Source organism: Pan troglodytes, chromosome 4, assembly GCF_028858775.2.
Source record: "Pan troglodytes isolate AG18354 chromosome 4, NHGRI_mPanTro3-v2.0_pri, whole genome shotgun sequence".
NCBI lineage: Eukaryota > Metazoa > Chordata > Mammalia > Primates > Hominidae > Pan > Pan troglodytes.
In genome coordinates this window covers 14,393,083-14,411,771 of record NC_072402.2, presented here as the reverse complement: position 1 = coordinate 14,411,771, position 18,689 = coordinate 14,393,083, and the positions used below count along the sequence as shown (strand labels likewise).

The 18,689-nt window shown below is 37.9% G+C and overlaps 1 protein-coding gene across 3 annotated transcripts in view; it reads left to right on the top strand.

Moving 5' to 3' along the window:
* Positions 1 to 18,689, top strand: part of DNAH5 (dynein axonemal heavy chain 5) — a 327,271-nt gene that overhangs the window by 251,504 nt on the left and 57,078 nt on the right. For all 3 annotated transcript variants that reach the window (XM_016952957.4, XM_016952956.4, XM_054684178.2), the window contains exons 60-65: positions 2,969 to 3,148; positions 6,895 to 7,032; positions 11,540 to 11,675; positions 12,328 to 12,644; positions 13,588 to 13,743; positions 14,618 to 14,800. In XM_016952957.4, the coding sequence (XP_016808446.4) occupies positions 2,969 to 3,148; positions 6,895 to 7,032; positions 11,540 to 11,675; positions 12,328 to 12,644; positions 13,588 to 13,743; positions 14,618 to 14,800 (1,110 nt within the window). The remainder of the gene's footprint in view (positions 1 to 2,968; positions 3,149 to 6,894; positions 7,033 to 11,539; positions 11,676 to 12,327; positions 12,645 to 13,587; positions 13,744 to 14,617; positions 14,801 to 18,689) is intronic.

Below are 18,689 nucleotides of genomic sequence, written 5' to 3'. Positions count from 1 at the left end.
TTCAGAGTAAAACTTTCTGTCTCAAATATAAAACATTATAAGCATTAGAGTTTTTCCTGACAGATTTTAGTTGTATTAAAGCATCATCAGTGTTATGTATACTTCAATAAAAGTTAAAAAAATCATTTTAAGAAGACAATAAGTATGTATTTATATTATATTCACATGAATACAAATATTTGTATTTTGCATTTCTCAGTAGTAATTTTTTAGTATTAATTGACAGCTTTTTTAATTTTATGAGATAGAACTTAACATGAATAAATGCACAAATTTTAAATGTATAACTTGATGCATATTTACATATGTATATACCTATTTGTGAACACTGGAAGAAAAATATATATTTTCAGACCCCAGAAATCTCTCTTGTGCCCCAACCAAGTCAATAACTTTCCTTAAGGTAATTATATCCTTACCTTTATCCAGATAATTAGCTTTGCCTGTTTTGAAATTTGCATATGTGAAATAATATTGTATGAACGCTTTTGTTTTGACCTCTTTCATTCAACATGTCTGTGAAATTCATTCTTATTGTTGCAAATGACAGTCTTTCTTTTTTCATTGTTATATAGTTTGCCAGTATATAAATGTGCTGTAGTGTGTGTGAGAAATGTTTAACAACTGATTCTTAAGGGAGAAAGGAAAAAAAAAAAAGAAAGAAAAGCTCTGATTTGAAGTCTTGTCATAGTGTAAGCACTCCCATGATGGCTGTTTTAAGCTGCCAAAATGATGTTGCTGAATCTAGAGTTGAGAAGAGGTGCATGGTAGCAGCCATTGTGTAGTGTTTCCACCATGTAGATACAATAGTTGTAAATGACCTCAAAAACACAGATGGTAGTCAAATTTAGTCTAAGAATTAGCAAGTTATGAGCTTTGACTATAATCTTTGTTTGAGATATCATTTATTTAATTGTAAGCTTATATATTTTAATTTTTAATAATGGCGGAGTCTAACAAGTTTGCAGAATTCTTGGAAACTTAACAATCATTTTTTACAAGCCTGTTTGAACCAGCACCAGTGTGAAACACTATAATATGCTTCATTTTGTTTGTCCCTTGTACTTTTGATGAATTTTGGGCTTAGTATTAATTTATGGCTATTATAAATCAAGCTGCTGTGAATATTGGTCATTTGGTGGCTCTAGGTATGCATTCCTGTTGGTTTCATACTCAGGAGTGGAATTTCTGGGACTTTGGTTATACACATTTAATCAGCTTTGGTAGGCAGTGCTGAAGAGTTTTCAAAACTGATGGATCTGTATATATACCTACCAGCAGTGTATAAGTTGCTCAACATCTTCACCATTTTCTACTTTTAGCTACTCTGATGAGTTTGCAGTGGTGTCTTACTATTGTTGGCTTAATTTGCATTTCCCAACCTTTTCATAGGCTTATGAGCCTCTGGGGAATTCTTTTGTTAAGTGCCTGTTGGAGTTGCTTGTCCAGTTAATTTTTTTTATTACTTTGTAGAATTTCCTTATATATAAAATATGACTAATTTGTCATTTATATGTTTGCAAATATCTTCTGCTGCTTTCTGGCATTAGTTGTTCCCTCGATTAATGGTGTCTTTTGATAAACAGAAATTCTTAGGTTTAATGTAGTCCAATTTCTTAATATTTTCCCTAATAGTGCTTTCTATGTTCTGTTTAGGAGATCTTTGCCCACATCCAAGGCAGATTTCTAGTTTTCTTCTGGAAGCTTTATTGTCTTTTCTTTCATGTTCAAATCTCAAAACAACTAATTGGGAATACCCAGTCCACCTCTATTTCCCAAGTTGTGAATTCAGCGCCATCTTTCTTTTGGTTTTCAATTCAGCATTGCTCAAGTGACTGCTATGTCTGGGGCCTGTGGTGAGGTGCACACAGCAGCTATAACGATAAGTAGCTTATGAAACTAGTGGGCCAAACAGACTTGTCCCAGATAATTATGCTATGAGACTCTGCCAATAGACTTGGACTTTGGATGGAATCCTGACAAGTGATTCCACGTTCCTGACATTTACCTGGTGGCAAAGCCCCTGCTCTTGGACTCTCCCTTGCTATTTGTCATTGTCACCACTGACCTTCTGTTGCTCCCAGACATTCATCTGGCTTTTTTTTGGGTTACAATTTTTCAAGTCTCATAAAAATGAGTTACATTAAACGAGGTCTGAATGCGAGTGTGTTCTACTATACATTATGTGTTCTGCGAAGGTTTGTGTCACTAAATTATTTAGTTGCTAAATTTCTTTCCGCTTGGAAAACATTTAATCATCCTCTTTTAAATGATCAAACACCACTTTTAAAAGATCCAATTTCATTGTTTGGTCAGTCTTCTTTTTGTGATGCAGAAAGGCATTCTTAATTCATTTCTGTTACTATTTTAAATTTTTATCCCACCAGAAGATAATAATTCTCTCATATTCTTGATAGTTCTATGATTAAAAATTAATTCATCACCCTCAAAGCCTAATGTCCAAGTTATTATCTTCACATTTTAGGTGAGTTTAATAAAACTTCTGTCTGAATGTATTAAGCGTTTAGTTGCTGATAAATGCTAAATATGTATGTCCTCAGACTGAATACACCTGGGTGTGTTTGGTTTTCATTGTGGATTTTATGGGTTTGAAATCATCCATTTAGGATTAATGACAAAAAATCTTTATTGCTTTGGAAATTCTAATAACCATATTAGTGTTCATCACCTAAATAATTTACTCTTTCCCTGGATCTCATTATATTTATTTAAGGTTGGTATCTTTTCTACAGAAGACAAAGTGTACTCTAACAGACTTCTTTGCTGTCATTTCTTACTGTACTTTTACTTTTAGGACTTTTGCCTCATATCTTAAAATAGTGACAAAATATAATGCCCTTCATTCATTTGTGGTCATTCAGTAGTTTCAGTGGCATTGAGAGCATGATGCAAGTATGACTTTATGGAAAGAAGTGTTTTGACTTTATTTTACTCTTTTCTTCCATAGCAATTCCCAAAAGACACAATCAATGAAGAGGTGATAGAGTTTTTGAGTCCTTACTTTGAAATGCCTGACTATAACATCGAAACTGCTAAACGCGTATGTGGAAATGTAGCTGGTCTTTGTTCCTGGACGAAAGCTATGGCTTCCTTCTTTTCTATAAACAAAGAAGTACTGCCTCTGAAGGTAAGCCTGCTAGGCAGACCTGGGTGAAGGTGGCTGGGCAGAGTCTCCAGGTTGACCCGTCTTATCTTTACAGGAGCACACGTGCCTGTGGCTTCTGGTGTTAGGATACTCAGGCCCATGGGGAGAGTGAGCATAGAAAGGCCAAGCATGGGATGTTTCTTTCTTCTTTGTAATCCTGTTCTAATCGGAACCATATGAGCCTCTAAGCAGGGACAGACTCTCTACAAGGATGCTCCCTACAGGTCCATCGTGGGCTGCTTGATATTTTTCTTCCACAATGTTAACTCGAAAAAAACAAAAACAAACAAACAAAAAACGCTGCAAACTGTAGCATAGAATCCTCTGCTGATATTTCAGATCTTTATCCAGAGAATCCTATGAGTGAGGTAGGGTCAAGACAGAACATGCTGAAAGCTGGTCTTAGCTTGGCTTAAGACATGATGTATTCCTCCCTTTTCCATTTTTGTTTTGTCTCTCAGGAAAGAAACTGAATATCTGAATATTTGTTATTTAATGTGACTTTTTAGACATGCTTTTTATTTCCTTTGTGTAATTGAATCCTTAAGCTTCGTTTTTGCATATTCCTCTACCATTAAAAGGTCAGTCTTCAGCAAATGGAGAGGCAATGGAGAGTGTGTTTTTTGAAAATGAAATGCTGATGTCTCAAAATCATATCTCATGGCTTGGTTGATTATTTTGCTTTTGTATGAGTCTCATCTCTCTTAATCATCAACTACATTCTACTTACACTTGTTAACTACCCAAGAAACTTAACAATCATCATACAAGTAATCAAGAGTATCAGGAAGACAGGCATAGAGTTGCAAGTTCTATTTTGTTTCTACTTGTTGTGATACCAGGACCGTATATTCAGCAATTGAGGCTCTTGAGGTCCCAGGACAACCTAAAGGGACAAAGAGTCATTTGAGTCCGAGAATTTCAGAGCAAATAATTGATGTCATGCTGTCTGGCACCATGGATATTGTGACTATTGAAGACTTCAGCATAGCTCAAAAATGTACAATCTGATATTGACTGAATTAGAACCATTATATCAAGTGAAAAGTACAGGTCATTCTTTGCATACTTTTCCAGTGGGTAACCATGCATAGTGTCTTTTTTTTTTTTTTTTTTTTTGAGACGGAGTCTTTCTCTGTCACCCAGGCTGGAGTGCAGTGGCTTGATCTCAGCTCACCGCAAGCTCTGCGTCCCAGGTTCACGCCATTCTCCTGCCTCAGCCTCCCGAGTAGCTGGGACTACAGGCGCCCACCACCATGCCTGGCTAATTTTTTGTATTTTTAGTAGAGATGGGGTTTCACCATGTTAGCCAGGATGGTCTTGATCTCCTGACCTCGTGATCCGCCCACCTCGGCCTCCCAAAGTGCTGGGATTACAGGCGTGAGCCACTGTGCCCGGCCACATAGTGTCTTAAAGAGAACTACAGTTAAGTTCATGATGCATAGTTTTTTTCTGTTATTGTTGTCATTTTAAGTACATAGCTGAAATTGTTAAACATGGACATTCTGAACAAGGCTTGCATAAGAACAATGAGATCTCTTCCCCTGTGTTCAATGCCATCCACATTTCAGCTTTCAGCTTGTCTCAAGACAATCTGGGTCCTGCAGTAGGAAGTGAAGGGAACACTATCAGTAGTGGGAACCTTTTTATTTACTCCTACAACCTGTGCTTTTCTTTCTGAGAAGTCTGTTCTCTTATATTCTTACAAGTATCTAGCATCTTGGACCACTCAGCTTGTCAGGTTCCTCTTACGTCAGTCCGAAAAATACATGCTGTTACACAGACCCACATTCACTGTGTAGGGAGGAGTAGAAGAGGCAGTGAGTGCATATTGTCACCAGGTGGTTCTGTTGAATATATTAAGAAATTCAGACCTAAGACTTTAACTTCCCTTCTTCCTGGAGGGGCTTCACTTGCAAACCCCTGCTTCTTACGTGAGGAGAGGTCAAGGGCATTCCCTAAATTCCAGGTGGAATCTCTTAGACACTAATTAGTAATGGACACACTGAGGAGCTGTTATCTTTCATCTTGCAATCCTTGTAGTTGGGCTAAGTGACTTCTAGTAGTGAATAAATTCAAACAAGTATGAATTAACGGCAATAGCAATTTAGATTCTATTCAAGTTCCTTATAATGAGATTCTCCTTGAAAACTTTATGGAAATCAGTATCAGTACATATAAAGAGAATGTTATAAAAAAGCAGAACTTAAATATTGAACATAGATAATAACAGTAACAACATCTACTATTTATTGAACTCATGTTATGTGCCGGGGACTAGACTTGGGATTTTACATATGTTATCTTATTTAATCCTCATAAAAAGTCCTAGGAGTTAGTTTTTCAATATTTTAATGAAGAAACTGAAGCTCACAGGGTTTAAGCAGCCTGCACAGAGTTCTACAAGTCCTAAGTTGAGCAATTAATTGGGTTTGAAGGATTTTGATTAGCAATTGTTGACAGCTTCATTTAATATAAATTTTATTTATTTATTTATTGGTGAGTAAAGTACTAGAAAACGTTCAAAATCTTTGGGTTTGCAAAGTTTGTCATTAGCAGGTGACTTTAAGTTGTTAAGTTGCTTGACACGGTGACCTTACTTTTTCCTTCCATGTTTTGAGCCATGGGAACAGTTGCAGCTTACAGCAGAGCTGAGGAAAAAATGTTCCACCAGTCAGGTTCTTTTTAAATTGTAACTTACAAGCGATGCTTTTGCCCATCACTGGATCTAGTCAATTATGGAACTCTTGAGTTTTTCCCTAAAGATTTATTCTGCCAAAATTTGGAAGCCTGAAGTTTTGAGATAGGAAAATAATTTATTTCAAAAGTGTTTTAAAAATAATCTTTTCTCAAATACTTCAGAAAGAATATGCCTTCTAGTCATCCCATGAAAGTCAATATTAACATTTTGTAAATTTAAAAGGGAAAAATTTGGTTTCAAAAATGATTTTAAAGGATCTAAATTTCTTAGGCATGAACTACTTTTTTACATCTCATCTTTTGCTAATATTGCTTTTGGTTAAGTCTTTTGATTCTATCTTAATAGCTTCTTTAAAATAAACATTTTTAATTAGTCACAGCTCAAGGTATCAAATATGCTTTCCAGAAGGCAAGAAATATATGAAAGTGACAGGAACAATGTCAAGACCACCACGATACACAAAACCTAGATATTTATATTCAGTAAATAATCATTTTACATCCTTTATTACTCCTCAACAGTGATGAGTCCTGCTAGGCAGATAGTTCTAAATATTGTTTTTTTCTACAACTCTCAATATTAGCATGTTTTATAATTTACCTATATACATTTAATATTACAGTGTTCTGATCTAGGTAGACTATGGCCTGTGGGCTAAATCTAGCCCACTACCTATATTTGGATGGCTTGTGAAATAAGAGTAGGTTTTACATGTTTAAATAGTTTTAAAATAAGTACATGAACAATAATTTTGATTTTGCCTCTTGGCCCAAAATATTTACTATCTGGCACTTTAAAGAAAATATTTGCTGACCTCCTTTCTAATGAAGTGTAACTTTCTGCTTATACACATTTATGTCAAGTTCACATTAAGATTTGTTCAGGACTTAATGTGATTTGAAAGGATTCTGGAGCGGGAACAAAGCAAAGGTATAAACATGTGGTGTAGCTGAGTTCTCAGACCCTGAAATGTGGGATGTTTTGAGGTTGGCTGCCCATCTCTTCACTCTGTGTGTGTCCTGTGCAGGCCAACTTGGTGGTGCAAGAGAATCGCCATCTCCTGGCCATGCAGGATCTGCAGAAAGCCCAGGCCGAGTTGGATGACAAGCAGGCGGAACTTGACGTGGTGCAGGCTGAGTATGAACAGGCCATGACTGAAAAGCAGGTAACTGCCCTTTGTCATGGCAGGGACTGTCACACATCTACATGGCTTCTCTCTCCAAGAGTTTGGGTTCTTGTGGGGTTTCACTGAATCTATACATAATACATACATAGCACATAATGGACACCAAGGGTCTTTGGTGAGACAACAGGATGGTCAGTCAAGATGGCTGTCAGTGCTGGAACATAGGCATTCTGAGTTTCTTTGTTAGTGGTGATGGTAGTGATGACAGCATCTGGTATACTGGCATTTTTGTTATGTTTTTCAAATCATGTCCTCCCATTTTTATCTCATTTAATCTTTGAAGTAACTTGCAAGGTAGGCAGGGTTTATTTATTTATTTATTTATTTAGACAAGGTATTGCTCTGTCGTCCAGGCTGGAGTGCAATGGCATGATCATGGCTCACTGCAGCCTTGAATTCCTGGGGTTAGGTGATCATTCCACCTCAGCCTCCCAAGTAGCTGGGACTACAGACATGCACCACCATGCGTGGCTAATTTTTTGTAGAGACAAGTTTTCACCATATTGCCCAGGCTGGTCTCGAACTCCTGAGCTCAAGTGATACACCTGCCTCGGCCTCCCAAAGGTTGGGATTACAGGTGTGAGCCAAGGCACCGTAGTGCCTTACCTATCTTTGTTCTCATTTTAGAGCATTCCAGTCAAATGCCTAAAGAGATCACAGAGGAAAAGTACCTGAGTTTCTAAGTAACCAGGATCTTGTCACTTTTTTTTTTTTTTTACTTTAAATACATACTGATTTTTTTTTTTTTACAAAGTGGTCTCCCTAGAGTATATAAGCTTTTGGCTTAATAAAATCTGTATCTGCCTCTGATAAATCCAATATTTGGTAAATAATAGCTAGATTCACTCTGTTTTAACTTGATAATTTTATGAAATTCACCTCTACCCCTTCTCAGCCTTTACTTGGCCGAATTGAAATTCCTGCCTTGTTAGTTTTGTAGGGGTCCCAATAAAAGAGTTTAGATAAACATTTCAGTTTCAATATCTGCAGAATGTATGATATAATATCTTAAAGATAAGTCTTCCACAAGCAAAGTAAATGCTTTTGGAAGCTTTAAAGAAGTAGCACTTTTGAAAAATGTCTGTTCATGTCCTTTGCCCACTTTTTAATGAGTTTTTTTTTAATTGTGAATTTCTTTAAGTTCCTTATAGATCCTGGACATTAAGATTTTTTCAGGTGCATATTTTGCAATAATTTTCTCCCATTCTAGAGGTTGTCTCTTCGCTCTGTGGATAGTTTCTTTTACTGTGCAGATGCTTTTTATTTTAATTAGATCCCATTTGTCAGTTTTTGCTTTCTTTACAACAGACACTTTTCAAAAAAAGACATACATGCGGCCAACAATCATATGAAAACAAGCTCAGTATCACTGATCACTAGAGAAATGCACATCAAAACCACAATCAGTTACCATCTCACACCAGTCAGAATGGCTATTATTAAAAAGTCAAAAAACAACAGATGCTGGTGAGATTGCGGAGAAAAAGAACGCTTATACACTGCTGGTCAGAGTGTAAGTTAGTTCAACCATTCTGGTAGATAGTGTGGCAATTCCTCAAAGACGTAAAAACAGAAATACCATTGACCCAGCAATCCCATTACTCGATATATACCCAAAGCAATATAAATCGTTCTGTTATAAAGCCACCTGTGTGAATATGTTCATTGCTGCCCTGTTCACAATACCAAAGACATGGAATCAACTTAAATGTTCAACAGTGGTAGACTGGATAAAGAAAACGTGGTACATGTACACCATGGAATACTACGCAGCTATAAAAAAGAATGAGATTGTGTCCTTTCAGGAACCTAGATGGAACTGGAGGCCATTATCCTTAGCAAACTAACACAGGAACTGAAAAACCAAATGCCACATGTTTTCACTTATAAGTGGGAGCTAAATGATGAGAACACATGGACACATAGATGGAAACAACACACACTGGGGCCTATTGGAGGGTGGAGGATGGGAAGAGGGAGAGGATCAGGAAAAACAACTAACAGGTACTAGGCTTAATACCTGGGTGATGAAAAAATCTTCACAACAAACCCCCATGACACAAGTTTACTTATATAACAAACCTGTACACATACCCCTGAACTGAAAATGAAAATGAAATTATAAAAAAGAAGTAGCACTTATGTGGGTTTATATACTTATGCCTCATAAAATTCACTTATGTATGGAAAACATTATGGCAGTCTGAAAGAATCTACTTTGGAAGGAGTGTTAATTTCTACCATTTCGGATGCTCATTTGTATCAGGAAGCTCTACTGAACACAGTGAAAATACTTTACCTTCTCATTTTATAATGTGTACATTTTAACATTTTTACCTTAACTCATTCAGCAAGCTTTATTGTTTTTGAGCATCTGCTATTTGTTAGGTAAATAATCATGGGACCACGGAAGAACTGTAACATCATGGCTCTAACTCTAAAACTTGAATTTCAACAAATGTCAAATTCCGTATTAAAAAAAAAATCTGGGCAGACCTACAACCAACTTCTGAACTTGATCTTCAGTCATTTTTGTTGCTCTTCTCCCTCCATAGGACTCCATGAAAGTCCAGGGGTTTGTGGGCCTCCCAGAAAGCAGAAGGGTTCCAATCTGCAGTTCACCATGGCCCAGGCCTGCATGGCCTATTGAAGGAGAGTGTGTCCTGGCTGTGCCCCATGCAGAATCCAGTGCCTTTGCCCAGGGTTCAGCTTGCCTAGGCCTGCTGGAGAGCCAGTCACCTCTCTGGGACCTATGAGAGAGTGGGCCTGAGGAGGGGGGTACTACTCAGGGAACCCAGTAAGTCCCGTGTGCTCCCCTCAACAGGCTGGGGGGAACTCACGGAACTTACGGCTTTCTTTCTCTTGCATTGTCAACATTTACTCCTTTCTCTTCTCCCAAATTGTAATCCCCCAAAGAAGCCTGGGCTTCCAGAAAACAAAAGCCAGAAAGGGAGAGGACTGGTCATTTTCTGATTTGGCTGATGGAATTGGGATTGCAGAATTTAGAGAAAGCAAATCAATATTAAAAGTATGTTACAAATAAAAAGTTTTTTTTTTCTAATAAACAATGTAGGATTGTCCTTCCCAGCTGGCACCTTCCCTCTTGAGGGAAACAAACAGATGTGAGTAGCCGTAGTTGGGGAATGTTTCTCTCTGATGGACTGTTAGTTTTTTTGCCTTAACTCCAGAGGAAGAAAATAGATTAGGACGAAGTGGAATAAATATCTTGCTTTTGAAAAACACTGTAATGTGTTATTATTACAAAAGCAATTCATGTCTCTATACAAAATACAGGTAACCCTGGAGATGAACATTAATCATATCCTGTTATTATTCATATCATAATATATGCCTTTCAGATGCATTTTGAACTCAACATAACTGATAATTTAGGAATGCCGTTTTATAAATCGAATTTTTAACAATATATTGTGATCTGCTTTCTTGGTCATAAAAATTTTTATAGGATTTTTTTATGGCTTCTGAGTATTCTTATTCATGGATACACTATAATTTATTTAAATAATCCTCTATTGTTAGACATTTAGCATGTGTATATATATTTGAACACCCAGTGACTTGTCAGGTAGCTAAACCTTTGTACATACCCATTTTATTTCATAAGTTTAGATTTTTACAAGTAGAATAAGCAATTGTTGCTTAAACACTAAGAAACAGAGCCATTTGTTTTTTGCTTTTTGTGTTTTTTTGAGCGGATTTGAGCGGCACGATCTTGGCTCACTGCAATCTCCACCTCCCGGGTTTAAGTGATTCTCCTGCCTTAGCCTCCCAAGTAGCTGGGATTACAGGCACCTGCCACCACGCCCGGCTAATTTTTGTATTTTTAGTAGAGATGGGGTTTCACCATGTTGGTCAGGCTGGTCTTGAACTCCTGACCTCAAGTGATCCGCCCGCCTCGCAGCCTCCCAAAGTACTGAGATTACAGGTGTGAGCCACTAGAACCATTTGTTTTTAAGAACTAAGCACTGGTCAGGTGTGGTGGCTCATATCTGTAATCCCAGCACTTTGGGAGGCTTAGGTGGGCGGATCACCTGAGGTTGGGAGCTTGAGACCAGCCTGACCAACATGGAGAAACCCCATCTCTACTAAAAATACAAAATTAGCAGGGTGTGGTGGCGTATGCTTGTAATCCCAGCTACTTGGGAGGCTGAGGCAGGAGAATCACTTGAACCCGGGAGGCAGAGGTTGCAGTGAGCTAAGGTCATGCCATTGCACTGCAGCCTGGGTAACAAGAGCGAAACTCTATCCAGCCAAGTTCCATGGGCAGGGGATAAGAGAGAGGACAGGGCAAAGGAAGAGGACTGGGCTGACAGACACATGGAAATAGAATCGCATGCTTCTCGTGAAGTAATGGCTCACATGTCTCAGGAAGGCAGATAATATGGCGTGTTCTACAATTATATTTTTGAGCCAGTGGCTATGTTTATTTCAGTAAAAGCTTTCTTGTGATTATGACCTTTGTTAGACCTTGCTTGAAGATGCAGAGCGATGCAGACACAAGATGCAGACAGCTTCCATGCTCATCAGTGGCTTGGCAGGTGAAAAAGAAAGATGGACAGAGCAAAGCCAAGAGTTTGCTGCACAAACTAAAAGACTTGTAGGTATGTAAATTTCTTTATTAATGAGATTGTGTGTTGACTGTGATAGGGAATTCGAAAGCTTATACTTTAATCAAATTCCTTTGTGTGTCCAACATGGCGCATGTATACATACGTAACAAACCCGCACATTGTGCGCGTGTACCCTAAAACTTAAAGTATAATAATAATAAAATTAAAAAAAATTCCTGTGTGTGTGTGTGTGTGCCTCCAGCCATTTCAGAGAAAGAGACATTGTTCTGGCATCTATGCTGTCCTTATTAGATGTGTTAACTACCTTTATGCCTTTTATTATCAGGTCACTTTAGAATTCTGTGAGTGCATGGGTATATTAATGAAGGTCACATTTAATGAAGGCTCTGTCTTATGAGGTTTGACTCTTAAACTTAGAGGTCATCTTTTCACTTCTAATGAGAGTAAAGATAATCCAGTGCTTGACTGCTAGTAGGTATCACTTGGTAGGCCACTTGGACCTTATTGACTAATAAACCAGACTACTGCTTATTCACCAGCACAGCCACTTGTGCTTCCAGTTTGATTTGTGGAATTTAGTTTAAAAGAATTATTGTCTTTTTAATTTTTTTCATTTTTAATATGCTGTACAATCACAAGGATGAATGTAAAGTATTTCAATGGTGTTTGTTTTCTATTTTAGGGGATGTACTGTTGGCTACAGCTTTTCTATCTTATTCTGGTCCATTTAACCAAGAGTTTCGTGATCTTCTGTTAAATGACTGGCGGAAGGAAATGAAAGCCCGGAAAATTCCATTTGGAAAGAACCTAAATCTCAGTGAGATGTTGATTGATGCTCCTACTGTTAGTGAATGGAACCTCCAAGGTCTGCCAAATGATGACTTGTCCATTCAAAATGGAATTATTGTCACGAAGGCATCTCGTTACCCTTTGTTAATTGATCCACAGACTCAAGGCAAGATCTGGATTAAAAATAAAGAAAGCCGAAATGAACTCCAGGTAATTTGTGTTTTAGTATGTTTATGCTACCGGTTAAGTTTTATTGCCTCACATAAACAAAAATCCAAGAGTAAAGAAATATTTGAAAACACTAGAGATGTTTTTGTAATCCTAGGTAGAGCAGTAGCAGATGCAAGCTTAAATCTAATATAAAAATATTTTCTGAAACTTTCATTATTTGCATTTGTGTTGATCTCTACCAATGCCATCTTTCAATGGTTTCAGGCTATTCTGTCAGGGTCCAGGGCTCTCTTTGATAAGTACAGAACGGCAGAGCTGTATCACACAAAGTGTGCAGCACTTTGCATGAATACTTCCTAATTATTACATTATTATTTGTCACAAAAGTGGTAGTGGTGAAGAAAAAACATTGTTCCCACACAGAGCCTTTACATGCTTCCCAATAAAACAAAATGATAGTTTGTTAAACAACAATGGAAACAGTTAAACTTCTTTACAATTTCACCAAGTGTGGGTTTCAAAGCCAAGGATCTCTAAAAATCTATATGAAAGTTGAATGCCCCTTATCCTAAATACTTGGGATCCGAAGTGTTTCAGATTTTAGATTTTGGAATATTTGCATGTACATAATGAGATAACTTGAGGATGGGACCCAAGTCAGAACACGAAATTCATTTATGTTTCATATACACCTTCTTCATATATTTGAAGGTAATTTTATACAATATTTTAAACCATTTTATGCATGAAACAAAGTTTGTGTACATTCAACCATCAGAAAGCATAGGGGTCAGGTGTGGAATTTTCCACTGTGGGCGTCATGTGGGCTCTCAACAAGTTTTGTATTTGGGAACATTTTGGATGCTCAATTTGTATTTGTCTCTTGCAGTAGAATGCTTTAGGTTTCATTTGAAAACAGTTATCCCTGTGCATTGCTTCATGGTAATGTCTGTCAATAGCAACCTTGTGATCCTGTTCCTAGATCACGTCTTTAAATCACAAGTACTTCAGAAACCACCTGGAAGACAGCCTTTCTCTTGGAAGGCCTTTGCTTATTGAAGATGTTGGAGAGGAACTAGATCCAGCACTAGATAATGTTTTGGAAAGAAACTTCATTAAAACTGGGTCTACCTTTAAGGTGGGTTAAACCTATGGATGACAATGTGCAGAACAATTACCATGAGGCCAGGTCAGTGTGACACAGATAGAATTCTCTCAGTAGGCAACAACTTAAATTTGAGTCCTTGGGAAAGGTTTGTTTTTCTCTTCTACACTTCTTGACTTTGGATGAAAATATCCAAGAGCAAGCCTTTTAGGAATATTGACTTCACTTTTGTAATGTGAAAAGGGTCTGACTGCATTTGATGCTGACAGCTTTGAAGCCTCTCCATGCGCCTCTCCCCTTCTGCCCCACCCACATCTGGGCAGGCTGATAAAACCTGGGTGCCCCCTGCTTTGGCACAGGTTGAAAATTCAAACCATGCAATCCCCTGTCCACACCTATGTATGGGAACCCTCACCCCAGCTCTACCCCCTAAACACCACAAAGCCCTAGAGCAGCTGCCCCTCCCTGCTCTCTCAAGCCAGTTTTTGGGACCTGTTTGGGAACCTGCTCTGATCTCTCCCAAAATCTTATCATGTGAGTAATAAACCTTTTTATACTCTTTCGGTGCATGTGTAGCATCATCAGTCTCAACCTGTGAACTGAATTTTGGGTAAGGGATCCATCTCACTCCTGCAATGTGATCACAACAATTTTGGTGTTAAATTCTATATTCAGTCCATTATATATATGTGTGTATATATATGTTTCTTCCTCCCATCCTTCTTTGCTTCCTTTCTTTCATCCTAGTTGTCTGAAGCTGTGCAGACGCCTCATGACCATTTCTTTTTTAGTATACAAATGATCTCCAATTATGTAATTATTTAAAACAATACTTGATCTGATACAAAAAAGACACAGTAAGGTATATCTCTATTTTATTACTTTTAAATTTCTTTTTATAAAAAAGGTGAAAGTTGGTGACAAGGAAGTAGATGTGTTGGATGGCTTTAGACTCTACATTACCACCAAATTGCCTAACCCAGCCTACACCCCTGAGATAAGTGCCCGTACCTCCATCATTGACTTCACTGTCACCATGAAAGGTCTAGAAGATCAGTTACTGGGGAGGGTCATTCTCACAGAGAAGCAGGTGAGTGAAGTGTGGCTCCCTCCCATTCTGCATTGCTTTAATGTTATATTTCATTGACAAAAATAAGATAATAACAGTTGTAATAGGACTGAGTTTCTCTCCTTTTATTCCCTGTGTTTTTTCCCATTAATCTCCAAGTGTTTTCTTTTTTTCCTAAAGGAAATTATTAACCAATCATCTACTCATATGTTTCAGAAATGTCTCATAAATTACGTATGTCATCATTGCCTTTATACAGACTGATGATGAAACTACGAGGAATCAGTCTCATTTTCAGCATCATTACTCTGTTCTTAAATTACTTGATTGTTCTGAAAAGTGTGTTCTATTATGAATTCAACTCATCTGTTGACTTTTAATTTTCTAGTACACATCTAGGTTTTTCTTTCATTTGATTCATTATTATGCTTTTAGAATATAAAATTAGAACTTTGTACTCATAACAAACACATTGTCAGTTCTCATTTGTGATCTAAGAGAGCCCTGTAGTATGTCCTGGTGGGATCTGATGTGAGAAGACAGAAGTTTGTGCCACCTGAGTTTCACTCTGTAACTTTTGAAGGCTACTGACTTAATTATGCTAATGAAACATAACTCCATGTCTGCCTTCTTTACTTCTGTTTTATGGAATAACTTAATGCTCAATGAAAAATGGGCACACATTTGTAAACTTCCTTCTTTCGAGTGAGCATTTTCTTTAGAGAGTATGTGAGGCTTCAGCAAAGAAACGTGGAAGATTTTAATGGGAATGTTATGGTGAAACTGCACGAACTCTTAACATTGCTATTGATTTGCTCCTGGGTTCGATAATAATGAGGAATTTAGTTAACTTTATGGCACCTTCTACGCTGACCTGAAGATTATTTATGTTAATACAGTCAGCAAAGTCTTTGGGGTCTGTCCCTCCCCTTGTCTGTACCTTTTCTGTGTGTTGTACGGTGCTTGCCCATCTGAGCCCTACCACATGTCTATCTCTTTCTCCTCCACTTCCTCCCCTTCTCTCTCCCTTCCCTTTTCCTGAACATTATTGTTAATTTATAGCACATGAATCACAGAGTCATAAAGTTGGAAGCTGCATTAGGAGCATTTAATCCAGCTTCATAAATTCGCATGGTTGAGTGATCTCAGAATGGCAGATACTGATTCTGGTTCCTGCCACTGGGTTGCTGTTGTGGTAATGACCGCCTTCAAAATATGTACTTGCTTAGTTTTTGAGTCCCGAGTTAAATCTCAATAGAGGTGGTGAAGGAAATTTAGCATTGTCATGTAATTACTTCAGGCGGGACTGGGATTCTTGAGCAATAGCATGTGACCTGGAGCAAGTGGAAGTTCCTGAGGGTCTTTTGGGCCACCTCTGTCACTGGTATTTGAGACTCTCCTTCCACCTGTAGCCTTGGCTTCATGGAGATAAGGGGCCCTGACGGCAGTTTGAATAATATTCTTGTCCTTGGTTTTCTTATATTCAACTGAATGAATACAGTCTCCTTGGAACAAATAATTTGATCTGACAGACTTGGATTGCAGCAAAACACAACAACAGCAACAGCAACAACAAAAACAAAAATAAGCCCATCACTGGGCCTTAATTCCTGTAGCAGAGGTTTAAGATGAAATAAGGAGCTTGTTAAGCTCATTTGAAAACACTTGGAGCAGCCCTGAAAAGCCAGTATGGATGCAGGACCAGGCTTTTTCTTACTTCTTAGGAAAATTGAGTGTCTTGAGAAAATTACTCCTTTAATATTATCTCATTATCAGAATCTGTTCTGGGGTCACAGTAAATAATTCTTACAAAATGATCAGCCAGAATAATGTGACACTCATTTTTTTTCTTTCATAATAACAGACACTCGTTTTCTTTTATAATGTGAACAGCATTATAACGCCTAACCTTTATTTGTTTTGTTCCCAAAATGAGGTCTTGTGATAGAAGAAGTGAGCTGCTGGGCTTAATTTTGATGGATTTTCAGCAGTATGCTTGTTCTAAGGGGCTTTTACTTTTGCAGCTTCTTCACTTCCCAGCATATTCCTGAATCTGCTAACACTGCTGGACCTTCTCAGTCTGGGTGGTACAAATGGGTCTGAGTTGATCTCTGCTGCTTTTGGGTCATTTCCTACAGTCTAGTTACTCAATTGAAAAGAGTCTTATGTGTGCCTTATGAACACAGATATATCAGTTCTGGCCAGGGCAATCAAGCAGGAGAAAGAAATAAAGGGTATTCAATTAGGAAAAGAGGAAGTCAAATTGTCCTTGTTTGCAGATGACATGATTGTATATCTAGAAAACCGCATCGTCTCAGCCCAAAATCTCCTTAAGCTGATAAGCAACTTCAGCAAAGTCTCAGGATACAAAAGCAATATGCAAAAATCACAAGCATTCTTATACACCAATAACAGGCAAACAGAGAGCCAAATCATGAGTGAACTCCCATTCACAATTGCTTCAAAGAGAATAGAATACCTGGGAATCCAACTTACAAGGGATATGAAGGACCTCTTCAAGGAGAACTACAAACCACTGCTCAACGAAATAAAAGAGGATACAAACAAATGGAAGAACATTCCATGCTCATGGATAGGAAGAATCAATATCGTGAAAATGGCCATACTGCCCAAGGTAATTTATAGATTCAATGCCATCCCCATCAAGCTACCAATGACTTTCTTCACAGAATTGGAAAAAACTACTTTAAAGTTCATATGGAACCAAAAAAGAGCCCACATTGCCAAGACAATCCTAAGCCAAAAGAACAAAGCTGGAGGCATCATGCTACCTGACTTCAAACATACTACAAGTTTACAGGAACCAAAACAGCATGGTACTGGTACCAAAACAGAGATACAGACCAATGGAACAGAACAGAACCCTCAGAAATAATACCACACATCTACAACTATCTGATCTTTGACAAACCTGAGAAAAACAAGCAATGGGGAAAGGATTCCCTATTTAACAAATGGTGCTGGGAAAACTGGCTAGCCATCTGTAGAAAGCCGAAACTGGATCCCTTCCTTACACCTTATACAAAAATTAATTCAAGATGGATTAAAGACTTAAATGTTAGACCTAAAACTATAAAAACCCTAGAAGAAAACCTAGGCCATACCATTCAGGACATAGGCATGGGCAAGGACTTCATGACTAAAACACCAAAAGCAATGGCAACAAAAGCCAAAATTGACAAAACTAAAGAGCTTCTGCACAGCAAAAGAAACTACCATCAGAGTGAACAGGCAACCTACAGAATGGGAGAAAACTTTTGCAATCTACTCATCTGACAAAGGGCTAATATCCAGAATCTACAAAGAACTCAAACAAATTTACAAGAAAAAAACAACCCCATCAACAAGTGGGTGAAGGATATGAACAGACACTTCTCAAAAGAAGACATTTATGCAGCCAACAGACACATGAAAAAATGCTCATCATCACTGACCATCAGAGAAATGCAAATCAAAACCACAATGAGATACCATCTCACACCAGTTAGAATGGCGATCATTAAAAAGTCAGGAAACAACATGCTGGAGAGGATGTGGAGAAATAGGAATACTTTTACACTGTTGGTGGGACTGTAAACTAGTTCAACCATTGTGGAAGACAGTGTGGCGATTCCTCAGGGATCTAGAACTAGAAATACCATTTGACCCAGCCATCCCATTACTGGGTATATACCCAAAGGATTATAAATCATGCTGCTATAAAGACACATGCACACGTATGTTTATTGCAGCACTATTTACAATAGCAAAGACTTGGAACCAACCCAAATGTCCATCAATGATAGACTGGATTAAGAAAACATGGCACATATACACCATGGAATACTATGCAGCCATAAAAAAGGATGAGTTCATGTCCTTTGTAGGGACATGGATGAAGCTGGAAACC